Below are 12178 nucleotides of genomic sequence, written 5' to 3'. Positions count from 1 at the left end.
CTGATCTCCCTCCTGCCCTTCCACGGCCTTCCTGCCATTGTATCACACATACCAAAACCTGTCTGGACAGGCAATTCTCTCCCAGCCTTTCCCCCAACCCTGAATGAGGACTGCAATCTGGGACTATTTTCTGGGGATCATATGTTTGCCTAGCAGTGGGCCTCTGCTCCCACGGAGCCACCCTGAGCTGTCCTGTCAAGTATAGATATTCACACTGCTGTCTCTGAATCCCAGAATGCCGACCCACCTCAAGTTCTACCCACTGTCAGGGCTCCTGCACCACATGTGTCGGGGACCCAGAAGTATAATCCACTACAAAAGGCAAAGTGTCCACCAGTTCTTTCTCCACAAAGAATTTTTATTTGGGCTTGTCAGAACCACTGTGCTCACTAGGGTCTGTGGCCCAGACTCTGCTGTCATAGGTCATAGGCCAAACCAGGAAGGGATACCAGGGCACCTCGGGTCGCTGCTTTGCCTCTGCTGGGGTAGCTTCTCTTCCAGAGGGTCTGGAGAACTGGGCTCCTTCTCTGGAAAAAGATCTGGGAAAGTGAAGGTCTGCCCGTGGGCCTGGAGAAAGAAACAGGGGCTTAATTGAGAACTAGAGGATAGCCTTCCTATCACACCCAGGGACTCATTGCTGGGCTGCTAATGATCCAGGACCCTGGATGACAGACAACAGGATGATGAGCCGCCAGTGTCTCTAGGCAGGGTTCCTGCTGGGAAAACAAACACCTTGCAGGCCAGCCCTCCAACCTTTATCTATCACCAGCAGGCTATTACCAGGACAATGGCCCTTTTCATGGACATTATCTCTTTACAGGGGTCTGCACCAGCCCAGGATCATTAAAAGCAGTCCAGCAAAGGCCCATTCACCAGGCGGCTGCCGGTGGAACTGGGGGCAGGAACCAGGAGCAGAAAAACAGGACACAAATGACGTCTGGTGCCATGCTAAAACTTTTTCCATCCAAAATATCTAAAGGCCTTCAGCCACATTAAAGGCTGCCCTCCTCCAGGCTCCAAACTTGGCAAATAAAATGCACACAACGTACACAGAAACCTACATACGCAGCAGTCTATAAATCAAGCCCGGCTTTGCAAATTAACTGCTTTTACGTCTTTCACTAGAAGTTCAGTGTGTCAGCATGGCTGAGTCCCAGCCTGGCGCCCCAAGCACATGGGCCAGAACTAGTGAAAGCCCTGGAAGGGAGAAGGAAGCCATTTCTGCAAGGCTCTAAGGGCTGGGAGGCTCACTTGTAGCTTCTGCTAACATCTCCAAGATAAGAGGTGTAAGAGGGAAGGGGCACAAAAGAGCCAAACTAGAGGCAGAGACCCCTCCTGCCATTCCCTCTTGTGTCAGAGGTGAACAAATAGGGAATTCTGAATCTGGAACCTTAGTAAGCTCTGTCAGAGGTGTATACCTTGGGGCTGGGCATGTAGCTTAGTTGGTAGAGCTCTTGCCTAGCTCCCATGAGGTTCTGGGTTCGATCTCCAGTACACATGAAACTTGGTGTTGTTCATGCCTGTAATCCTAGCATAGAGGAGGGAGGAGGAGGCACAAGGATCATCCTTGGCTACACAAAGAGTTCAAAGATAGCCAGTGCTACTGGAGACCATGTTTCAAAAGCAAAATGGAGGAGGCAGCAGCTTATACGCAGAGCTGATTGCCCATCCAGAATTGACTGCTGGCTTTGATGGCAGATGAAGCCCAAAACAACAACTTAAGGTCCAGAGATAAAGACAGCCTATGTAAGAGGCTAGGGGGTATTTCAAAAGAGCAGATGTAAGGGACCTGAATCACCATCTATGGGTACCAGTATGAAGACTATCTCTAAGAGATAATTACTTCATACTTTTGAAAAAATGTAGCCACCCACCCTCTAAGGAGGGAGAGCCGGTTTTGAGGGGCCCAAGGCAGGAAAGGAAAAAAGGCCAGGGAAAAAGTGGAGAAGCCAGTCCTGACTCCAGTAATCCTAGGGGCCTCATGGGCCATTGTTGGGCTGGACTGTGCCTGCCCATAGCATTTACTCTGGAGCCTAGGGCTCATGGCCTGTGTGCAGCCCTCAGTCAAACACCATTCTGTGTAAACATGGTCAATGCTCTTTTTGTTGTGTGGGGACTGAGAGCTTGCTAAGGCTCCCTCCCCACCAGACCAAAAAGATGTTTATCAAGTTCTCCGAAGAAAAATGTGGTCGCCCACCACGTGGGACCCGCCTTTCCCCTTCCACACTCACAATGAGCTGTCTCTCTTCCCCTCTCTGTCTCTTTCTGTCTCTGTCTCTCTGTCTCTGTCTCTGTCTCTGTCTCTGTCTCTCTCTCTCTGGTTGCCCTTCCTGAGCTTCACAATGCAGTTACCAGAAGCCCCCCACCCCTAAAAGACATACTAAGAAGACAAAGACAGCCTTTGCAAATACAACTAGGAAGTCCCAAACACTAACCATTTCTAGGCTGGAGCCGGGAAGGAGGTGCGTTACAAATTTTAATTCTGGTAGAGGAGTCTTGCCTAGTGGAAACATGACGGGCCCCTCAATTTATCACGATTTCACAGAGGAAGGTGGACATGCCTGGTGGCAGCTGCAGCTGCCAGATCTAAGAACTACTGAGTCCAGCTTTCATGAGTGTGGTGGGGATGAGGAGGGGAATGTAGGGGCTCAGATGTCTCAAAAGCCACTTGTAACCATAGCTGTCTCAGAAGTGACTTGTGGCAAATGCCAGCATATGGATGTGGCCCCACAGGCCGTGACAGAGACAGATGGGTGGATTCAACACCCAGCTCACAAATACACACACAAGCCTTCAGAGGGCCCAGACCTTTTTTTCCCACCTGCATGGGCTGATTTTATGCACAGCAAACATTAGGCCCTGTTTAGAACAACTGTAGCTCTTTTTTCACCAAAGCTGCCTCCTTCACAGGGTCTTTGAACAGCCATGCAGCTCTGGCGGGTGGGAGGAGCCCATTCTCAATAGCATGACTGCCATCTAGTGGCCGGCTGTGGAGGCTGGGGCTCCCTAGAGGGCTGTTTACATTGAAACTGGAGAAATTGAAGGAAGACCCCCTGTGGGATTCAAGCAGTGAGGGGGCTAGTTAATGGACCCTGACAAGTAGAGTCTTCCCTGCAAGATTCTCAGAGGTCAAAGGGGATTCTGTCCCTAGACTGAGACCAAAGGACACTTGTGGTTTAAAATTTGGTCTCAAGGACAGTGGGTCCAGGACAGAGGCTCTAAGAGAGAGCAAGTTTGAAAATGTGGCTCTTTCCAGGGAGGTCTGTGTCTTATGAATAAAGGCCTAGACTAGAAGTCCTCTCCCAGGACCCCAGGAAAGGATGAGGTGAATCACTGTCATGGCTAACAGAAGAATGTGCACATACCCCAGAGATCTCAATCTTTTCAAGGCACTGGGCTCCTAGGGGAACATTAACTCTGAACCCAGCCAGGTATCCTCACAGAGCTGTAGCTTTTCACATTCACCCTCTGATTTCTGTTTGCTCCAAACACAGGTAATCAAGGCATGGGCACAAAATAAGGAATGGATTTACCCCATGTCCTCCACAGAGATGATCTGTGGAGGTGCACTAGGACCTGGGCTCCTCCTGCACCAGGTCTCCAGGTCTGGGCTCTGGTAAGGTGGAGTGCATTGCACAAACAGCCCCAGGTCACAGATGAGACAGTGAGCAGAAACAGAGCCGCAGTCTCACTCACCAGCTGCACGTAGGCCACTTTGTAGTCTGGTTTCTTGATCCTCACATTCTTGTGATCCCTCCTCCTGTTGGAGCCTGTGAGGGGACAGCAGACCAGACCCTGCCTTAACTTCTGGCCCCTGAGAAGCCCCACAATCTAGAAACCATTTTCCAGTAAGGCACAGGATATCATCTGGAGGTGGAGCGGAAAGTAGGGTTTCAAATGGTGGGCTGAACACCAGAGAGGGGTCTCAGACAGACATCCCAGTAGAGCCACTAAAACCAGTTTCTCTGTTTAAGTAAAATTAGTCTTTGAGCCATCTGGAGGGGGCACGCACCTTTAATCCCAGCACTCAGGTGGCAGAGGCAGGCAGATCTCTGAGTTCAAGGCCAGCCTGGTCTACAGAATGAGTTCCAGGACAGCCAGGGCTATACAGAAAAACTGTCTCAGGGAACCAAAACAATGACAAAAAAGAAGTTTTTGAAAACAGAAATGACAACTAAAGACTGTAATAGAACAAAAGGGATTTCTTTGTTCTCTGGTGAAATGGAGATTCTCTAGGAAGGGCATTTTTAGGAGGGCAGCACTACTAGCCAGCCCTGGGCACTAATCTGCCACTGATGGACTACGTTAGGATCTACTACAGGAGGAGACTGTAGAGGCCTACTAGATACCAGCCCAGGCTGAGGAAGTGGTTCTAAGGGACAGAGGACATTTCAGGGTCACAGCTAAATGTGCTGGGGACCTTCAATGAGCTACAAAGAAAGAGGCTGGGCAAGTCACCCAAGCCCCTCAGGCCTTCGTTTCCCCTCATGGAGAGTCTGAAGACAACATGAAGTAGGCAAGGGGCTATCTCCTGGTGGCAGGCCACTAACACAGGTACCCACCATGCTGCACCCGTGTGCGCACAGCAGCCACGGGAACATTGTAAATCTGTTGCAGGTAATTCTGAAGGTCCACCCTGGTCATCCTGGATGAGACAGAAAGAAAACAAGACTGAGCTAAGCCTAGATAAAGAGACAGATATCTTACCCAGGGATAAGGGTGAAAGTCCAAGGAGCAGCTGTGGCCAGGTGAGGCTGGCTCCAGTGTTGTCCCCTCCAGACAAAAGGATGAGTTAAGAATGATGAGGGTCTGATTCCCGTCAGAATTGTTTACTTGGTCCTCTCCACCTGGAGATCATCACCTGGAGCCAGCTGGGCTCACCCTGATAAAATGTAAGATATCAGGTCCGGAGCCAGGCTGGGCTCCTATCTGTAACTCGAGACTGGCCCCTAGGGTCTATGAGACACTTGCTGCCAGAGGGGCTCTAGAACTTGGGGGGGATGAAGCCCACGGTGGCTTTCAGCACAACCCTGGCCACCATAATCTCCTGGGTATGTCTATAAAGCTGAAGAGACCCTAACCCAGCTTCTACAGGGATCTGCTCCCGCCCCCTGACCCTTCTGGCCCAGCTGAGCTGGTCCCTGAGGATTTTAGGTCTCAGAGCAGTACAGGCAGTTGGAGTTGCACTGAACCTTCCTTAAAAGGGGGTACATGGAACTGAGTAGAACAAGGTGAGGAACTCAGAGCTAACATTCTAGAAGCTCTGCAAATCTCAGCATGCTCCAACCCAGCCTCCGGGGACTCCTTTCCTGGGAAAAGGATGGAGGCAAGAATTCAACAAATCTCAGGCTTTCTGTTAAGCTTTCCCCAGGTGGAGGGTGAGCCAGGAAGCCAGCCAAGAGCATGCTTACTCTTTGGCTGCCTGAAGCTCTGCAAACACCAGGCCCCTCCACCATCCGCTGAGCAAGCAAAGTGGCCCCAGGTCTTCCCACCACAGGAAAAGGCTGGCCCTGGGGAGCTGAGCTAAAAAACAGGACAGGACCCACATCCCGGAGGCCACTCCCCAGTCCCTGAACTCCTTTGGGGCTTACTTACTCCATGGGTATCCGGAATTGCACAGTATCTTCAGGCTGTGCAGTACCAGGCCGCACCAGCTGAATGAAGAAGTTAGTCCGAAATACACGAAGCTGAGGGCCACCCAACTGGTAGAGGGGGTACCTGCTCAGGAAAAATTAGGGGATTAGGGTTACACACACAGTATAGCAGACTCATGTGTCCACTCAACACCAGCAGGGTCAAGGCAGGGTGGGCCAGTTATACATAGGACCTGTCCCTACTGCATGGTTTCATTAGTATGGGGGCAAGCAGCTTCCCAGTCCTTGGCTTCCCTTCTGGATGCTAGGACTACTGACACTACAGTCTACCTATAGAAAGGGCAAAGGGGCAGCTAAAAGGAAAAAAGAAACAAACAAAACCAGGAACTGAGGCTCATAGTTATGGCATGGTAGCAGAATAATGGTCCCAGCTTGTGAAACTGTAAGAACAAGGAAGGAAGAACCTCATAAACAGGGCAGTGGTGGTACTCAGCTTGAGATACCACCTCTTCCAAAGGCCTAATTCCTGCTTCTGGGTATCTCCATGGCCAGCCTGGTCACTCTCCCCCACCAGCAGAGAAGAGCCCATGCTCCTTGAGGGGGAGGAAAACAGGCTGGGGTTGCAGAAAACAGTGTTTCCAACATGATGCTCTGAGCTGGCAACACCTTACTGGACTCCTAAAACTACCCAAACAAGCAAGATTTGGCAGGACAGCCAGTTTCCCACCATTATTAGGCCTGTAGACAAAGCAGACTCTCTGCCTGGTGGTCTTGCACACATCCATGCCCACCTGAGCAGACACGGAAGTGGAGAGGAGAAACTCAAGTTCTGTGGGATTACTAGAGATGCACAGTTCACGGTCCCCAGGTGGAGGGTGGGTACACAAGACCACCTAGGGTCACAATGATAACCAGAGGTGTGGCATGTGGGCCAGACCTGGGAGCACTCAGCCCTTTGATAGACTGAATTCTATGATGATCCAGCTTTGGAGAAGTATATACTGGCTCTCCAAGTCCAGGGAGCACCATACTGGAAGCACCAGGCTGAGAGCACCAGGGGGGTTTCAGAGCTGAGAAGCAGGTACCTGAGTTTCACATGACTCCCAAGGTACCATGGTGGGAACCTCAAAGGCAGGCTCCATTGCTAAATGTTTGCCAAACCCAGTGGCTCAAGAGAGCTTCCTAATGATCAAGTCCATACATTGTTAGCAGACCAGTGGCCTAGAGATTGCTATCAGTGATCTGGCAGGGCCTCCCTGAAAGGACCTGGAAGTCTGTGCCTGTAGGACCAGGCATCCAAGAGGGCAGGGAAAGAAAAGGGCAGGTTCTGAAAGGGGATACAGAGCCTTGATTTACACATCCAAGTCAATTGTGCTACCCAAGGGGCTTCACATTATCAGTAGGGCCCATCTGTGACATAGCATGAAGATAAATCTGGGAAGACCTTCCTTAGGATAGAAAGGGGAAACAGTGTTCACTAAAACCCCTAGTCTCGGAGTCTTCTGGATTAGGCCCTGAGATCAGAGGCCCTGAGACCACACTGAAGTCACAAACTATTTGCAAATTTCTGTTCTCCCTAGATCTGCCCTTGCCCACAAACTCTCCCCACAGACTGCCAGGCACATCCCAAGCCTGGTGACTCCCCTTGGAAAACTTGCAGCCTGGTCTTGGTCTCAGGACCCTCCCTGTTCCCCACCCTTGCTGCTCTTCTGAGGCCTGGCCTTTTATGGTTCCTGTAACTTCTTTTCTACCATTTTTTCACAAGCACCCCAAACAGCGTATCTCAAGTGGAACTCTTGGCTCTCTCTTCTCCACAATGGGAGCCTGGCTCCCCACTGGTAGGCTGTAACTTGTCCTCCAGAAGATCAAATCTCATCCCTGGTCTCATCCTACTCCCATCCACCCATCACCCATTCACGCATGGGTCCAACCAGCACCCTGCAAAGCCAGGGGGTGAGCACATAAGCTTAACTAGATTGGCCCTGCCTCACACTGGCCTGGTTCTGAGGTCCCTGGTATCTCCCAGCCAGTCTGCAGAAAGAAATCACAAGGTTGCCCACAAGCAACTCCACCAGTCCTCTCCCCTTCTGTGTGCAGGGTCCCCTCAAACTCTGCTTCCACGAGAACCCTCAAAACCGCATTAATGCTCAACCTGGGGCCACCCAACCAGTGAGTCACGTGTTTACTCAACACGTGTTTCCGGCTTAGACTGTGGGAGGCCAGCACTGCTTGCCACGTGGAGACCAGTGAATGTAGCAACTTTGGGGGGCTTGGGCCAGGGGTCCTGCAGGCACTGGACAATCCCGGTTCAGCCCTGGCTGTTTGCCAAAGCAGGCCGTAGCCAGAGGCTGTGATTGACAGCCAGGACGCTACCCCGCGGTGGCCCTGCCGCTTGGACCCTGGCGGGTTTCCCACCGCGTGCGGGCGCCTCCGGCTTCCGGCCCGGGCCCCGCACCCACCCGACCTGGCCTACGCAGCCCGTTCGGCCGGGCTACAACTTTACTCACAACACATTCCGCGCCATGGCAGCCGCACCTCCTGGTCAGGAAGGAGCGACGCGGGCCCCGCACAGAGCCTGCGCTGGCACAGCGCCCCCTCGCTTCCGGAGGCCGCGCTACCCTCTACCTGCACCGCAGGGCCCCGCACCTTCGGTGACTCAAAAACCCCACCCCACCCCCAACCCCGCACTCGCAAAGCCCCGCCCCCACCGTGCACCGCAAGCTGCTTGCGCACCGCCCCCGGCACAGTGCATCCCGCTTCTCAGCCTTACACACAGTGCACAGCCCCGCCCCTCACCCGACCCCGCAAGAAGGACGTGTTCACACTGTACCCGTTTGCCCCAGCACAGAATCCTGCATACCACGCAGGATGTAGTGTATAGGTGTATAGTGTACCTCCCTGCTCTTTAGCCTTTAAGCACCCGGCACCACACTTTGCCAAGAGCAGTCCCGCATCTCTGCACTGCTGGCTGGTGGATTCTCCAAAGGGCAACTACTGTCCTATTTCCCCACCCCAACATCTCATGACCCCACCAAGCACAATCATACACCCTGTATCCCCAGATCTACTCTGTGAATCTACTCTGCTTTCTTGCTGTAGGTGGCCCAACAGTACCTTTGTTTCCACTCCCCTTTTTCTGGACTGGACCAAACCACCCCATAAGGCTCACCAAGGCCTGGCCGTCCAGCCCCCACCCTGTGTTCCACAGCCTAGCCTTTCTCTAGGCTCTGCCAGCTCTTTGTCCCCTTTCCCGAATAAGCACATCAGAGGCTACACCCTGCCCCATCCCACGTAGGACCCTAGGCCCCCTCAACAATTCAGTCATAGCCTCGCCAACAATCCCTTGGGCAGCAGAGATGGGGAAGGGTGGGGTGGACTGGACCTCTTGTCTGAGAACTAAGGCCCCTCTCCCAACCCAGACTGGGTTGTTTTCCCTTCCAGGCAAGACTCCCAGGACCCCCTCCTTTCTCCTTCCCTCCCTTTCTTGGCTGCCCAGCCACATTTGCAGCCCAGCAGTCCTGCATACTCCCTGTCCCAGGAGCCCCTGGCCACACCTCCTTCAAGAGGCCACTAGCCTCCCAAGGCCTTTCTGTTCACAAGTCTTCAACCCCACAGGTCAGAGACCCCTGTAGCTTGGCCCTAACTAAGGGACCCCCTGTCCATAGCTCTTGTCCTGACTTGCTGGTATTGCAGCCCTCTCATGCTTTCTGGCCCATCTCTCCCCATAGGTTCTCAATGCTGCTTTCCAGCTCCCTCAGTCCTTGTATGTTTCAATCTGTACCCCATGGCAACACAGTTGTCTTTGGGATCTCAGGGAAGGAGACATGGGTGAAGATGTCAAGCACATTGGAAGAGGCCATAGTGGTGGCTCTGGGAGAAGCATCTATAGTGACCCATTTAATAATAAAAATGACCGTCGGGGTCACCTAGGATGAAGGAATTAAAGGTGAGTAGTGAGCACAGACCCCTGCCCATATCCAAGCCTTCTGTGTAGTGACACAAACTGAATGTGGTTATGGCCCAGCAGCAGATGATATTAGCCTAGCCTGAGTTCTGAGGCCCCTCTCTCTTCCTCTCCAGATCAGACTTCCAGGGTTTTCTCCCACTTCTACCGTCACTAGTTGCTCAGTCTGACTGGACTGCCATAGCCCTGTACACTACCCATTCCATACCTCCTCCAAGAGGCCAAAGGCTAAAAAAGGGGATGTGAGGACCAGAAAAGTACAGGGTTTTCCTTTCCTTATTAAGGATTGTTGTTAGCCATATTTAAGATGGGCTCAGGGTTATAACCAAAGTTAATTCAAAGCTGGCTGTGCCTGCTAGGGAAGAGACTTTGTAGATGGTGTTGGTCAGAGAGATTGAATTTAGGTTCATCAGGCTTGGAAGCAAACACTTTTACCCAAACTGAGCTCTCTTGCTGGCCTGCTCTAAAATTAGGCAGTTCTGAGACTCCCACTGTGAAGAAAGCATTCAAGGTGACCCTAGATGTGACATATAGTGTACATAACTCTAGGAGAAAAAAGACTCCCTAAAAGTCAGGAGTAGAGAGGACTAGGAATGAAGAAGCTGCTGAGCAGGGAGATGCCACATGGCTCTGTGAGCTGGGGTCCTCATGGCCTGGAAAAGAAAAGGAGAAGGAAAGGGTCCCTTGGGGGTGATGAGCAACTGATTTTAGGTCACATTATAAAAGGGAACATTATTGCCACTTCAACTGCCTACCCCAAGCCTGTCTCACCAGGGTTCCTCAGTTCCTTTCTGGGTGTAAGTTTCTGGGTAAATGTCAGGAGACTTTGAGATTACAAAACGGTCGGTGTAAGGGAGGACTTCAGGCTAAGAATACACCTGATCCTCCCAACAGCATCACAGGGATCCCTTTCTGGCCCATATGTAGTAGTTGTGGCCTCTGAACAAGCCAAATCGCCACCCCTTGACAAACCCTGAGTTATGGAGCACATCTGTAATCCCAGCGCTTGGGAGACCAGGCTGGCCTTGAATTCAGAGATCTGCCTGCTTCTGCCTCCTGAGTGCTGGGATTAAAGGTATGAGCCACCACTGGCAGTTCACTTTCTAACCTTGGATCAGACCTAACAAATCTCATGCTACGCAGAAATTCTCTCTCTTGGTTCCCAGTTTGCCTTCTCAGCCTCCCTGTAGTTATCATTTGAAGAAACAAATTAATAATTAATAATAATAAATTCCAGCTTGACAATTTGTTCTAAAGAATATGCTTTTAGTGTTGAGACTAATAAACTCTGAGTGACCCCAAACCACAAAGATTTTCTCTTGTGTTCTGTGTTTCTGTTATTTGTTTTTTAATAGATTTTACATGCTGTATAGGGTATGAGCTCTGCTATTATTCTTTTTTTTCTTTTTCTTTTCTTTCTTTTTTTTTTATATCTAGGTATTCAATTGTCCTAGCCATGTTTCTCTAAGAGGCAGTTTTGCACTCAGTTGCGTTTGCACCTTGTTTCAAAAGTTGGTGACAGCTCGATGCAGGCGCTGGCTATGAGAGCCGACCCCCTGAATTGAGTTCCCAGAACCCACATGGAGAGAGCCAACGCCCAAGGGTTGGCCTCTGACCTCCACATAAGCACTGTGGCGTGCATACTCTCCATACAAAATAAATAAGTACATGCAATAAAAATGGTTTTTTGTTTTTCCAGAAGTCCTGTGGTGCTCATCTCCGGAGCATCTTGTCCCTTGATCTATTTCAGTGTTTTATACCAGTGCCACCCTGTTTAGAGTTTTAGTTCTCACAATGTGGGCACTTTGATTTTATTGTTCTTGTTCAAGGATGTTTGGGCTGCTTGGGGCCATTTGCGAGATTCCGTCCACAAAACCATCACCAGTGATGATGTTTACAGGGGACCTGATCTACAGAACATTGTACGGAAACCCTGGTGCCATTGTAAAGTATGCATGCATTCAAAGATTGGGTCAACGGGAAGTTTTTTAAGAGCAGAAAAGGGGAGCCATTTACGTAAGTTCCTGGGGAACAAAGTTCACCTGTCAATCTTGAAGGGCCAGGGGCGGCTTTGGCGCCAGCTCCTTGGTGGAGATACCCACAGGGTTGTGTTCTGTCCAGAGTACATTGTAGGCATTGCCGCAGGCTTAAAGAATGTTAAAGATAAACTTTGTTGCAGAATTCTGTGCATACGTGCAGAGCTGGTGGGGGTGTGGAATGAGAAGGAATCTCTGGTGGGCCTTCAGAATGTGCCTGAGAAAGTAGTTATCTCCGTCAGTCAGGCAGGAGGTCTTTATTGCTTCCCGGCTCTCAAGTTGTTTGGGCCCGACCAGAACAATTTTATCTCAGTCTCAGCAGGTTTCACCATAGGTTTAAATTTTACAGTCTCCAGTTAATTTTTACAAATTCAGGGAGAACTGAACTGCTTATCAACATGAGCCCTCAGCAGCCCCATTTATCCAAGAATGTCTTTCAGTTCTGTTTTTTGCTTTCCAGATATTGGTATCTCACACTGTCATAACTATTTTTATATTCCTGGAAAATGGCATCTTGAAGATGTCAATGCCAGACCATTCCATGGAGATAAATTTGATCTTGTGTATCCATCTTGTCTCTTGCA

General features: G+C 50.8%; 1 protein-coding gene across 1 annotated transcript; it reads right to left on the bottom strand.

Moving 5' to 3' along the window:
* Positions 1 to 337: 337 nt before the first annotated feature.
* Mrpl23 (mitochondrial ribosomal protein L23) lies at positions 338 to 8264 on the bottom strand. The gene is made up of 5 exons (XM_028786889.1): positions 8102 to 8264; positions 5596 to 5718; positions 4563 to 4645; positions 3697 to 3770; positions 338 to 567 (listed from the first exon to the last, which is right to left on the bottom strand). Exons 1-5 carry the CDS (start codon positions 8116 to 8118, stop codon positions 424 to 426), a joined length of 441 nt encoding a protein of 146 aa, XP_028642722.1. The 5' UTR covers positions 8119 to 8264; the 3' UTR covers positions 338 to 423.
* Positions 8265 to 12178: the final 3914 nt, after the last annotated feature.

The sequence above is a fragment of the Grammomys surdaster genome, unplaced genomic scaffold, assembly GCF_004785775.1.
Source record: "Grammomys surdaster isolate TR1022 unplaced genomic scaffold, NIH_TR_1.0 125603, whole genome shotgun sequence".
NCBI classification, from domain to species: domain Eukaryota; kingdom Metazoa; phylum Chordata; class Mammalia; order Rodentia; family Muridae; genus Grammomys; species Grammomys surdaster.
Note: the sequence above shows the minus strand (reverse complement) of the source record. Positions and strands in the feature narration are given on the sequence as shown.

What these genes read in the sequence shown, in the direction of transcription:
- Mrpl23 (XM_028786889.1), bottom strand. An exon ending in CAATTCCGGATACCCATGGA is followed by an intron (nt 4,646 to 5,595) that starts GTAAGTAAGCCC and finishes TGTCTCATCCAG; the next exon opens with GATGACCAGGGTGGACCTTC. An exon ending in GCGCACACGGGTGCAGCATG is followed by an intron (nt 3,771 to 4,562) that starts GTGGGTACCTGT and finishes GTCCCCTCACAG; the next exon opens with GCTCCAACAGGAGGAGGGAT.